Below are 13,868 nucleotides of genomic sequence, written 5' to 3' on the forward strand. Positions count from 1 at the left end.
TCATGGTCCTGCACGTGCAATAAGGCCATTACCGTTCCCGGCGGTGCATCCTCGGAGATTTCGCTGAGAGACGACGACATCGTCAGTTCTGGTGCATTGTCGTTGACGTCTGTCACCGTGATCTCAACATTAGCCGTGTCGAAAAGGCTCCCACCGTCGTGTGCCTGCACTTGCAACTCGTAGGAGTTGCCTTCCTCGAAGTCCAGGTTCCGCATCAGCGTTATCTCTCCTGTGTCTGCGTCTAGCAAGAATGTCTGCGATGCCCTGTCCTTTTTCAATGAATATTTCAGGTGTCCGTTCAAACCCTCGTCGGCGTCAGAAGCCGTGACAGCGAGAAGAACGGAGCCCACGGGCACATCCTCGGGCACACGCACCGTGTACTCCTCCTGGCTGAACACGGGCGCGTTGTCGTTGGCGTCCAGAACGACCACGCGGATCCGCGCCGTGCCTGTGCGAGCCGGCTCTCCGCCATCGCTCGCCGTCAGCACCAGCTCGTGGAATGCCGCCTCCTCCCGGTCCAGCGCCTTCGCCAGCACCAGCTCGGGGCGCTGATCACCGCTGGGACCAGCCTGCACGGCCAGGGAGAAGTGCTCGTCTCCACTCAGCTCGTAGCGCTGCAGGGAATTTGGGCCCGAGTCCGGGTCGTGAGCTTCGGCCAGGGGAAACCGCGAGCCCAGGGCTGTTAACTCGCTCATTCTCAGCTCCGTGTCTGCCTCTTCGAAACTGGGCTCGCTGTCGTTAATGTCCGTGATTTCCACTTCTATTTTGTAAACCTTCATTTCTCCCTCCACGATCACCTCACAGCGCAGCACGCATTGCTGCGCGCTTTCACAGAGCTGCTCCCTGTCTATCCTCTCCGCTGTCACCAAATGGCCCGTCTTCCCGTGCAAGGCGAAATACTGCGCCCTACCTCTCTCCAGCAGGCGAAGACCGCGGTCGCGGACAGCCGGCAGCTTCAGCCCCAGGTCCTTGGCCATGTCGCCCACGAATGAGCCCTTGGGCAGCTCCTCGGGAACTGAGTAGCGCAGCTGCCCCCATGCCGCGTCCCACGCCGCCACCAGGATGGCCCACAGCAGCGCTCGTTCCTGCCAGTCCCAGCGCATTCCCGCCGAGCCGATCTCTGCCACAGCCCCGTCCACCCCGCACCTCCGCAGACAGCTCCCCGCCGCCGACCCCTGCTCCGTGTCCTTCTCCTGCTCCGGCAGCTGCACTGGCTCCTGGTCCGTGTCTCCGCTCCTGCCGCTGCACTGGCTCCACCCCGTCGTTACCGCACGGCTCCGCGCTGCGGGGACGCTCGCAGACTGTCCGGCCTCCGAGACAATCAGCGAGCGAGCGAGCGAGCGCGGTAGCAGCGGGCGGGGCTGCAGGCAGCGCTCCGACCTTCCTCCCTCTCCTCCTCGGTCAACAGCGGCGCCCGCAGCCTCATCTCGGCACTGCAGTCACAACGTTTTATACCCTTCGTAGCTGAATTACTGGTACAAGGAGATCAAAAGAAAACAGGTTCCGAGATCCTAAACGCAGTAATCGCACACACCCTTCCCGCAAACCAGGTTTCAGGTCATTAACCCAGGTGGCGAGAACTTTGTACAGATGATAAGCTTCAAATTCAGCACACTACCAACCCCGCCGAATTTGAGACCTTTTGTGAGTAGAGCATGATACAGAGAAGTACGGCTGGCTTGTCTTGCGGCATTTTTAATGGGACTACTCGATTTCCTTATAAACCAAATATTCGACTGGAAAAGCGAAGCTGAAGGACTTTGAGTAACTCCCCCTTTAAAACCAAATAAGGGTTTTTTATCCAAGTAATTAGCTCTGGGATACTGATGTAAAGGATTGCAACTTTTCAGCTAATCCTCTTCGTGTTGGACACCTCTTCAACAGAATAGCATAGGACAGGAGACTATTACAGCTGCAGACCCTCAACTACCGCTAAACACAATGCAAATGGACTTTATTCGAGTGATCAATTGCTGCTACTTTGCGTACCTCGTTCTCGGGTTGGATGAGCATTCAGGATGGGTAGAGGACTATCCTGGTAAAATAGGCAGAAGCAGCAACTATGTGACGAACTCATGAGCAGTAAATGCACAACTCAGAAAAATCATGCCCAGACAGAACTTGCCATTAATGCTGCCATTTCTGCAGCAGCCTTCTCCAAAAGACAGGAGGACAATGTGGAAGACGGGTACATTCACTAGGGAGGGACAATCTATAAATGAGCGTTTCCTTTAGTAGTTTCGGTCAAAAAGGAAATCTAAACCGAAGCATCAACCCCATTTTCTCGACCCCGCTAAGCAGTTAGAGGATCTCCACAGTGGATCCGCCTGCACTTAGACCCACAGCATTTCAGAACACTAGCTTCGTAGTCTTCTTCGTTTTAGCTTTTTTCGTTTAAAACATCTCTGCAGGCAATCCAATCTGCACAGCTTTTTGTAGTCGTGCTAGAATTTTTCCCTCAGCCTTTCAGCAGATGAGAACTGAGACCCGCACGCCGTGTCACGTTAATCTCTCAAATCCCGAGCAATAGCACATAGATGCAGATCACAAGATCTTCACAAGAGTCACCCAACACCCCAACCACCCCCCCCCACCCCCCCCAAAGAGAGTCCGCTGAGAAGTCAGAGCTTTCTGCGGACTTTCCCCCTGCACTCCGGAGGCTAATCCGGATCACCCTGCATTCCTCCTGCTTCCGCCACCGACACTGGGGAATTTTTCATTGCAGGCTGACACTACAGCCTAGGACTTGCGGCTCTGCTCTAGTATGATGCACACACACTCGTGGAGTCATTACAGCAAAAAAAATAAATCGTCCAAAACGCAGCCTCTGCACTTTGAAAATACAGCTCTTTAGGAAAAAATATAAAAATGGGTTCTGAAACAATGTTGGATTTGTTTGGTGTTTCTTGGACAAAATTAACAAACCAATTAACAGCAAGAACCTTCAAACGAGGACTACACGTGATGGGTGGTCATTCGCGGAAAAGTTACTGTTCAGTGAATGATCCCAAAAAAAGGCCACGGCACAGGATTATTTCGTTCCTGAAAGATCGGCACGACCACGCGCGCAACCACGAATAACCGCAGAGAGCCTGTTAGGAAAGACCCGAGAAAGACGTAAGCGCGGGCTTACAGACCTGCTGTACTTCGGAGTCCGCTGGCGGTTTTCCCACGACGGCGCTGCGGGTCAGGCTTCGCTCTCCGAGGGACTCCCCACAGAGAAGCTCCTCCGCGGGCAGGTTAGAAAGCGGCGGCGGTGGCCAAGCGGCTTCGGCGACGGCTCGTCCAGACGCAACGCACAGGTTGTAGGAGTAGGGCAAGGTGCCCTCGCAGAAGTCGGCTGGGAAAGCGGCGCCGGCCACGGAGAAGCGTTGAGCACCCAGGCAGCGCAGCACGGCGGGCGGCCCGGAACGGCGGCCCCTTGCCAGCACGGCCAGCGCTACGCTCAGCAGGAAGAGCGCGGACAGGAGAGCCAACGCCAGCACGAGGGAGAACTGCAGCTCCGCCGCCGAGTCGGCGCCCGCCGCCCGCTCGCTCAGCTCCGGCAGCGCCTCCTGCAAGCTCTCGGCCAGCACCACGTGCAGCGTGGCCGTGGCCGACAGCGCCGGCTGCCCGTGGTCCTTCACCACGGCCACGAGCCGCTGCTTCGCCGCGTCCCTGTCCGACACGGCCCGCGCCGTGCGCACCTCGCCGCTGTGCAGCCCCACGCGGAACAGCGCCGGTTCCGGCGCCTGCACCAGCTCGTACGACAGCCAGGCGTTGCGCCCCGCATCCGCGTCCACCGCCACCACCTTGGCCACCAGGTACCCGGCCTCGGCCGACCGCGGCACCATCTCGAAAGGGACCGCGGCCGACGCCAGTCCCGGGTCTGCCCCTGCACCCGCCGCTGCTGGCCACAGCACCCGCGGCGCGTTGTCGTTGCGGTCCAACACGAAGACTCGCACCGTCGCTGTCGAGCTCCGCGCCGGTTCCCCGCCATCCTGCGCCCGCACCACCACCGCGAACTCGCGGCACTGCTCGTAGTCGAAGGAGCGCTGCGCGTACATTGCGCCGCTCTGCGCCTCCACCGACACGTACGGCGCCGCGCCCGCGCTGCCGCCTTCCATCGAGTACCTCACGCGCCCGTTGCTGCCAGCGTCCGCGTCCCGCGCGCTCACGTGCAGCACCAGCTCGCCCGCCGCGTTGTTCTCCGCCACGTAGGCGCTGTAGGCGGCCTCCTCGAACACCGGCGCGTTGTCGTTCACGTCCGACACCTCCAGCACCAGCACCGTGCTGCTCGAGAGCGCCGGGCTGCCCCGGTCCCTCGCCACCACCGTCACCCGGTGCTCGGACTCCTGTTCCCGGTCCAGCGCGCTCGCCGTCACCACCTTGTGCGAACCGCCCGACGACGCCACGAGCGACAGCGGCGCCTCGCCCGACAGCTCGCACCACACCTGACCGTTCTCCCCGGAATCCGGGTCTTTCACTTTCAGCAGGGCCACCACTGTGCCGGCCGGCGAGTCCTCGGGCACAGGGTTCGACACCGACAGCACCGTAATTTCGGGCTCGTTGTCGTTCACGTCCAGCACCTCTACCTCCACCTCGCAGTGAGCCAAGAGACCGGCCCCGTCCTTTGCTTCAACGGCCAGGCTGAACGAGCCCGTGTCCTCGAAGTCCAGTGCCTCCTGCAGCGTGATCCTCCCGCTCTCCGCATCCACCATGAACTTCTGAAGCACCTTAGGCGGCATTTTCCCAAAGCCGTACGTGATGCGGGCGTTGCTGCCAGCGTCGGCATCAGAGGCAGAAACGTTCAGCACCGTCGACCCCGGCAGTGCATCCTCCCGCACGCTCACTCGATACCGCTCCTGCGCGAACACGGGGGCGTTGTCGTTGGCATCGGTGACGTTGATGCAGAGCTGGGCGGTGCCACTCCGGGGCGGGTCCCCGCCGTCCACCGCCGTCAGGAGCAGCCGCAGGCTCTGTTCTCTCTCCCGGTCCAGCGCCCGAAGCAGCACCAGCTCCGCGAACTTGCGTCTGTCCTTGCTCTCCTTCACTTCCACTGTGAAGTACTCGTTGTCCTCCACCTTGTAGCCCTGTAACGAGTTACGACCCACGTCCTCGTCCTCAGCAACTCCCAAGTAAAACCGAGCGCCGGGAGGTGTGGATTCAATTATTTCTAATTGCATGTTTTCCTTAAGAAACCGTGGAGCGTTGTCGTTCACGTCCTGGATTGCCACGTCGACGTGGAAAACATTAAACGGGTTCTGCACGAGTGTCTCGAAGCTGATAGAACAGGACGTCGACTTGCCGCACATCTCCTCCCGGTCCAACCTCTCGCTCACGTATAGGTTCCCGTTCTCCCCACTCACGGTAAAGTATTGCTTCTCGGTGTTCAGCCGTAGCTTGCGTGCCGGCAGCTCCGCCGGGCTCAGTCCCAGGTCCCGGGCCAGCGGCCCCACCAGCGAGCCTCTGTCCAGCTCTTCAGGGATGGCGTAGCGGAGCCGCTCTGGCGCCGCCCGGCAGCACCAGCACAGCAGTAAAGAGGGCAGCAGCACTAGGCCGGCTGCTGGACGCCGCCTCTGCCTCTGCCTGCCCGCCATTATCGGCAGCCCTAGGCGTGCTCCTCCTGCCGCTGCTTGCTTTCTTCCAGGCCCTCTGAGAAGCGAGCGCAGGGGCTGCCGGAGGGCACGGAGCTCGGTGCCGGCTCGGACGCCGTCTCTCGCCTCTCCTGCCCGTGCCGCTGCCGCTGTGGCCGGCGCTGAACGAGAGAGCAGCCTGCGGGGGCCGAACGTTGCGGGGGCCGAACGTTGCGGCGGCTCCGGCTGCAGCTTTGGCTCCAGCGCCGTTTCGCGTTGGCCAACAGCGACACCCGGAGGCGACTCGATGCCACCGCAGTCGAGTCGGAGGCTGCGCCCCTGATAGGAGCAGCGGCAGCCACTCACCTGAAGAATCATTTTTGTAGCTAGAGACTTTATATTACACTGCTTCAGGGTGAATTTTACCCTGCTCTTTTCTGATTTAAAATACCACTGAGTCGTAATGGTAGAGGACCTGAACTCAGGCCATCTAACAGCCCAGTTGTCAAATGTGTATCTCTCCAACAGAAGCCAGGATGTTATCGGACCGTTTAGGGGACACCCTGCATGCCTCGTCCCTGTGGCTCTATTTCTGGAACTGCACCCTTGCTCTGGCAGAACAAATTTGAGCGGAAATGAGGTCTAGTAGCGCATGAAATGCAAGATCTTAGAAACACTCAAATGAACAGAACGTCTACCATTTCTGAGGCCAAATAGTTCGATTACTTGTTTACATCTGGTATGCCAACAATAACAGAACGCGCTGAACAGCTGCTGCAGCATGAGCTAGAGGCACTAACCAGATTGCTAAACAAAGCTGGTAATTACAACCAAAATTGTACACCGAGGAAATCAAGAAGAGGAAACCAAAACCATACCTCACACAAGCAGGCAAGAAAGCATTAGAAATCCACTAGTTCTTGGGAATTGCTTCTACTGTGTGGCAGCATTCTCAAAAACAAAACAAAACAAAACAAAACAAAAAAAATAAAAAAAAAACCAAAACCAACCAAACCATATTTTAAAAGGCTTTATATCTCACACAGCTGTAGAGAAATGGTAAGGAAGAGGGAAATGCCACCCAGCATGGAAGACAAACTAATAACTGCACAAACAAGGAAATCAAGCTCAGAGAAAATGAACCCATACCACTACTCTTGCCATTTCTGTAGCCACCCTTCACTTAAAGGCATGATGGCATGAGGCTGAGGGGATGAACATTTATTAGGGCAGAGCAATCTGCCACTTCACCATTCATGGACCACATGCATGTTTTCTTACTGAGTCCAGCACCAAAACAGCATTAACCAATTCCTGTTCATGTCACTAAACTGAATGTTCATTATTGAGCAGTTTCATGACACCATCACATAATATTGCAAACCCATAAATCACACAAGAAGTGTTAGAAAAGTGTGCTGTCACAGAAACTTACCTGTAAGTCTTCCTGCTACTCACTGAAGGCACTGAAATTCATCCCTGGGAGCACCTGGAGGTTGTTCCTATCTCAAGCTGCAACTGTGGGCCTACAGTCTTCCTCTGCACTACATATTGGGTTTAGTTTAATAGTCACGAGCTCTCAGCAACTGTTTTCTATTCTGTGGCCTGCTCATCTCCTGGAAATATGAAGCAAAGGCCTTCTCATGGACCTCCTTTTCCACCTCAGTATTCAACAACAAATTCTACCTTCTTCATTCTCATGGTTACAATATTGGCTGTAGTAAATATGTGCTGCAAATCAACATTCACATTACCAAATGTAAAAACTGTCCAAAATGGGGAAAAAGAACCATGACCTCTGAGGAATAATGTCCTCAAAGGAAGCGTAACTACAGTTGTGAAAATACACTAATGTTACAGGGAGATACAAGTTGGATAAAGGTTTCTCACAAGTTTTATAAGCCATTTTACCTTTGCTTCATCTATGTACTGATTTATGGAGCAAATGCTCTACTATTGCATTTCAGGAGACCAGGATCACACAAAATATGGCACAGGCCTTCGCACCAGGCAGAAAAATCAAAGTACTGCCCAAGCAAAGCCATGCTGACTCACCTATTTTCCTGGTTCAAAGCCAGCCTTTCACTCTCCTTGCTTTGTATTCCAAGTCCTTAGTTGCGCTACAGATCATGTCCAATATTTTGCCCATATGTCAGTCATAAGTGAAGGAGCGTATCATTGTGACATCTCAGGGAAACAGGTATATCAAAGTGTTCATCTTGGCTGAACACCTTCAGGCTATGGATGGCAACTTCCTGCAGCCCAACAAGTACAAAAGACCTTTTAAGGATTAACAGGGACAATCAGGCCCAACTTTAGACCTGGATAAGGCAAGAACAGGGAACCTGCAGACATGAAGGAATCATAGCCAACATTTCAGATACAGCAGGTACACTAAAGAAGGACCTAGTTCGTAACCAAAGGAGCTCACACCAGACAGTAGCCACATTCCCTCCAGGCAATTCTGTGGACAATCTATACATGAACCACAACTGTGGGCCTCAAATAACCAGGACAAACTGACCTTTTACACCATTTTTACATGTTTACAAATTATACCACAGCAAAACTTTGCATCTGACCAGGATTTCTCACCCTGCTCAAACTTACACAACAGAAAAGCTACATTTGTCTTCAGACACCACTGAAAATTGCCCATGCAGCTTCTCCTTCGCGAGGAGATCCTCAGCATGCAGAGATACTTCTCTTTTCATCACACTACTGTAAAGTGTACATCTATGCTCTGTCACTGATCATGGAACAGGAAAGCAAACAGATGAACCCACAGCTTGGACAGAGCCAAACCAAGGCAATATCCAAGACATGACATCTTGAATAATTTTCAATACACCGACAATAAACCCTGGGAATCAACACAACACATGTATCCACCAATACCTCCACACAGACACCACCATCGGTATCTCAAACCCATTACAGCTTGCATTATTGTCATTGATTTTCATCAACTGCAAACCACCAAAAGAGTTGCACAGAAATGCCGCTAAGGCATAATTAGACCGATACAAGTGCAAATGCACATGGAGAACCTATCAGGGCAACCCATACAGATGCAATGACACCTTCTAGCAAAAATTCCTTTGGAAGGCAAAACTCAGTGCAGGACATTACTCTTGGGAGCAGGTCCTTCACAACTCGAATGTATTGCTGAACATCTTTACATTTCTATAGTAAGATGAAGACACATTTCTACTCATGCCCCTACAAGGAGGCACGAGGCTACTGTAGAGACTGGGTCGCTGAACAGCATGGAACAAAATGAAGATGTGGTAAAACATGACACCTTCCTCCAAGGAAACTCCGGCTGGCCTCTCCACCTGCTCCTCCTGCCTCGCCATCTGCTGCATACCTGAGCCTACAACCCACAGTCCCCTCCTCTGCGCAAGAAGCACCAGAATTCAGAACGGGGCTCAGATAATCTTTGCCTTCCTCGTCCCCACAGCTCCCCGAGCTACAGAGGGAACACGAAAAGATAATCCACCGGGAAAAGGGCAGACAAGCAGCAGAGCGAAGGAAGCAGCGAAAAGACTCCTGGAAAGAACTCACCGTGGGAGCAGAGGGGTCCATGCAGCGGGTGGCGGCAGGGTCCTCCCCGAGCAGGGGAGCGGGATCGTCAGGTGGCGGACGGGCCGGGAGGGTGTCGCAGCAGCTGCCAGAGGACAAGCGGAGATGACTCTTGCGAGAGTCAGCGGTGAGAGACACCTCGTGCGAGTAGGAGTGCAGGAAGGCGCGGACGCCGTCGATGCCCACAAACTGCGAGGCCGGGACACCGCGCAAGGAGGCTCTGCCTGACGTCGCCAGCAGCTGCGAGCGGCGCCAGTGCCGCAGGCGCAGCGCCAGCAGCAGCAGCAGAAAAGCGAGGAAGAGGCAGGACACGGCCGCCACGGCCAGCATCAGCCAGCGCGTGAGGCTGGCGGCCGGCTCGCCCGGCACCGCCGCCGCCGCGCTGCCCAGCTCCGAGAGCAGCTCGGCCACGCTCTCGGCCAGCACCACCGTGAGCGTGGCCGTGGCCGACAGCGCCGGCCGCCCGTGGTCCTTCACCACCACCACCAGGCTCTGGCGCGCCGCGTCGCGGGCCAGCGGGAAGCGCGCCGTGCGCACCTCGCCGCTGTGCAGCCCCACGCGGAACAGCCCCGGCTCCGTCGCCTTGGCCAGCTCGTACGACAGCCACGCGTTCTGCCCCGCGTCCGCGTCCACCGCCACCACCTTGGCCACCAGCGCCCCGGGCTCCGCCGACCGCGGCGCCAGCTCCACGCCCGCCCAGCCCGACACCGCCGCCGAAGGCGCCGCCGCCGGCGGGTACAGCACCTGCGGCGCGTTGTCGTTCTCGTCCACGATCTCCAGCACCACCGACACGTTGCTGCTCAGCGCCGGCAAGCCGCCGTCCTCCGCCCACACCCACAGCCGCACCTCGCGCACCTCCTCGTAGTCGAACGAGCGCAGCGCGTACAGCGCGCCCGTCTCCGCCTGCACCGACACGTAGGACGAGAGCGGCGCGCCCCTCACCCGCCCCTCCGACAGCCGGTACCGCACGCGCGCGTTCTGCCCCCAGTCCGCGTCCGTTGCCCGCACCGTCAGCACCAGCGCTCCCGCCGCGTTGTTCTCGGCCAGCCGGGCGCTGTAGCGCGCCTTCGCAAACACTGGCGAGTTGTCGTTCACGTCCAGCACCCGTAGCACTAGCACCGCGCTACACTTCTTCGCCGGCGAGCCGCCGTCCACCGCCCGCACCGTCACGTTGTACTCCGACACCTTCTCGCGGTCCAACTCCCCCTCCATCACCACGCGGTAGTAATCCTCAAATGTCTTCTCCAGCCGGAACGGGAGAGTCTCGGCGATGCTGCACCTCACCTGGCCGTTCACCCCCGAGTCCTTGTCCTGTACGTGCAGGAGTGCCACCACCGTCCCCGATGTCGCGTCCTCAGAAATCTCACTCAGAGCCGACCGCACCGAAATCTCGGGGGCATTGTCGTTGACGTCTGTCACCATGATCGCGATTTTCGCTGTATCTGATAGTTCACCTCCGTCGAGTGCCTGCACCTCCAGCTCATGTGTGGCGATTTCCTCAAAGTCCAAATCGTCCTTTAGAGATATTTCTCCAGTCTCAGAGTCCAGCTGGAAAAGTTCCGATGCCCGGTCTGAAATCTTATGGATACTGTATTTCACGTGTCCGTTCAACCCCTCATCGGCGTCAGAGGCCGTGAGAGTAACAAGGACAGAGCCCACGGGCATGTCCTCGGGCACACGCACCGTGTACTCCGCCTGGCTGAAAACGGGCGCGTTGTCGTTGGCGTCCAGCACAGCCACACGGATCCGCGCCGTTCCCGTCCGCGCAGGCTCTCCGCCGTCGCTCGCCCTCAGCACCAGCTCGTGAAACGCCGCCTCCTCCCGGTCCAGCGCCTTCGCCAGCACCAGCTCGGGACGCTGATCCCCGCCGGGACCCGCCTGCACGGCCAGCGAGAAGTGCTCGTCACCGCTCAGCTCGTAGCGCTGCAGGGAATTCGAGCCTGCATCAGGGTCGTGAGCTTCGGCCAAGGTAAACCGTGATCCAGGAGCTGTCATCTCGCTCATTCTCAGTTCCTTTTCTGGTCGTCGGAAGCTGGGCGCGTTGTCGTTAATGTCTGTGATCTCTACTTCGATTTTGTAAACCTTCATTTCTTCTTCCACGATAACCTCACAGTGCAGCACGCATTTCACCACCAGCCGGCACAGCTGCTCCCTGTCTATCCTCTCCGCTGTCACCAAATGTCCCGTTTTCCCGTGCAAAGCGAAATACTGCGTCCTACCTTCAGAGACGACTCGGACGCTGCGGTGACGGAGAACCGGTAGCTCCAGCCCCAGGTCCTTGGCCACGTCGCCCACGAACGAGCCCTTAGGCAGCTCCTCCGGAATCGAGTATTGCAGCTGCCCCCACGCCGCGTCCCACGCTGCCACCAGGACGGTCCACAGCAGCACTCTCTTACACCGGCTCCAGCGTCTTTCCGCCGTGCACATCTCCACCGCGTCCCCGCCAACCCCGCACCGCCGCAAACACTTCCCTCCTTTGCCGACCGCTGTGCTGGTTTGTGCTCCCTCTCCCGGTCCGTGTCGCTGCTTCCTGCCGCTGCTGCCGCCGACCCCTCTGCCTCGATGTAGCCGGCTTCCGCACCGCGGGGACGCTCGGAGACCGCCCGGCCGCCGAGACAGCCCGCGAGCGAGCCGAGCCGCAGCGGGAGGGGTTGCCGGCAGCGCTTCGAGCCTTCCTCTCCTCTTCGGTCAACAGCGGCGCCTGCAGCCTACTCCCTGCACTGCAGTCATCGGGCGCTGCTGAGCGCTGCTCGTCCACCCCTATCCAAGCGAAACTCGCGGGGTCGGCACACGAGACACGGACTTGCCATCGGGTCCCGGTGATTCCCTTACTCGTTTGCTCTAGAGACGTGGTCTGCCTTGACTCTCGCGGCGATTCCGGCCAGGCAGAAATACTTTCCTTGGCCCTACTAGTTCTTCCACACGGAATATTTTATGTGCTCATCACTCTGCAAGCACAATCTCCCCCACCAATTGCATAGCTTTTTGTAGTCATTGTGGTTGAGTCTCTTCCCTCAGCCTTTCAGGAGATCAAAACTGTACCAGACTGGAATGACATCAGCCACAATTTCCCAAATCCCGAGTAATAGCACAAGGCAGCAATCAAGATCCCTCCTCAAAGACAGCTGTCCTCCAGGCTGGCCCTTTGGACTGTTACTTTTCCCCTGCACTCCAGAGGCTGCTCTGGATCACCCTACATTTATCCAGTTTCTCCCATTACCACTCGGGAATAATTTATTACAGCCTGACACTGGAGTCTGTGCTTCCACTTAGGACTTCAGGCTCCTCTGGGAGTCAATGAAACATTTTCCCAACTCTGTTACGTAGAGTTGGCAGATGTCATTCTACGCACTAATGACCACCTTTATTAACAGCATTTCACACACCACCACCTTTGTAAACTTTTCAGCTGTACCTGAACATGTGATGAACCAAGAAATTCCATCACTATCTGCTCCAAGCAGAAAACAATGGCTGATGGTGTACTCAATCCCACTGAGAAGATACTAAATAGTCCAAGGGTCTCAATATGGACCCTTGGAGGAGAGCAGGTCACTGGTTTCCTCTTGAATATTGAGTCCTTATTGGTCATCCAGCCATTTCGCCAACCATCTAATTGTCCACCTATCCCTTTAAATGGCCACCATGATGAAAGGAAATGTGTGGAGTACACCCTGCAGGACTTCTAACATTGGCCTCTAGTCTATTCATGGCAACCTTTGCTGGGCTGGGTTATTTTACACTCGACTGCAGCAGAGATGGCTTTGCTTTCTTTTGCTACAGACAAATGCGTATTTCTTAAGGCAAACTTGAGAAACAGGAAAAACTGTGTGATACTCCATCAGGCACGTGTTATGTATAGCAAGCAAGGAAATGCTCATCAGGTTTTCTACACGCTAACGGACAGAGCTCCCTGGTCTTTTTTCTAACCCTATACAACTTGCAAGATTGCTTCTGTCCTTCCCATAATTGGCAGAAACCTATCATAAGAGGAAGATGTCCCACCATTGCACCAAGAAGGGAGGTACATTTGGCTTCTCACCACCATTCTCAGAAGAAACAAGGACAACCACACAAATGAGAAAAAAAAAGTGATCAACAGAGTTTGGATCACCAAACTATTCACTTAGGCGGAATCTCTTCCCCTCATTAATCGCACACACCATTCCAGAGAGGTCCAACTTCTGCTCAGTTCATGTTTACATTTGTTCCCCCCAACAATAACAGAACATAAAAACACCCTCATATCTCCTGCCTTTCACACCCACTGGAGCATAAGCAAGAAGCACTAATACATGACACATTCCTAAAAGAATATATGCTGATTAAACACCTAGGAAACCAAGATAAAAAACATAAATCAGACAAGCAAGGCAAGGAAGCCTTAGAAAATGTTTTGTCATTGAAACACCAGGAAATCTTGCTGGTCTTCACTGTGGGCATTGAAATTCAATCCTGGGAGCACCTGAATGTCATTCCTATCTAAAGTAGCAAGCGCTGCCCTAAAGTCATCTGCACTACACAGTATCAGGGTTCAGTTTAAGAAACACCAGCCCTCAGGCATTGTTGTTACCGTGTCACATGCTATTCTCCCAAAAATATGAAGCTGTAAGTTTAAAGACCTTATCATAGAACCATAGAATAGTTCAGGCTGAAAAGGACCTTAAGATGATCTAGTTCCAACACCCCTGCCATGTGCAGGGACGCCTCGCCCTAGACCATGTTGCC

At 55.6% G+C, this 13,868-nt stretch overlaps 1 protein-coding gene across 1 annotated transcript; it reads right to left on the reverse strand.

Annotated features, from left to right (window-relative positions):
* Nucleotides 1-481: 481 nt before the first annotated feature.
* LOC133271249 (uncharacterized) lies at nucleotides 482-11,567 on the reverse strand. The gene is made up of 4 exons (XM_061457195.1): nucleotides 9,123-11,567; nucleotides 3,138-5,894; nucleotides 602-1,433; nucleotides 482-558 (listed from the first exon to the last, which is right to left on the reverse strand). The coding sequence occupies exons 1-4, from the start codon at nucleotides 11,565-11,567 to the stop codon at nucleotides 482-484; spliced, it is 6,111 nt and encodes a 2,036-aa protein (XP_061313179.1).
* Between the last annotated feature and the right edge of the window lie 2,301 nt (nucleotides 11,568-13,868).

The sequence above is a fragment of the Pezoporus flaviventris genome, unplaced genomic scaffold, assembly GCF_033815535.1.
Source record: "Pezoporus flaviventris isolate CSIRO_AGI_PZ_B2104156 unplaced genomic scaffold, CSIRO_AGI_Pfla_v1 ptg000023l, whole genome shotgun sequence".
NCBI classification, from domain to species: Eukaryota; Metazoa; Chordata; class Aves; order Psittaciformes; family Psittacidae; genus Pezoporus; species Pezoporus flaviventris.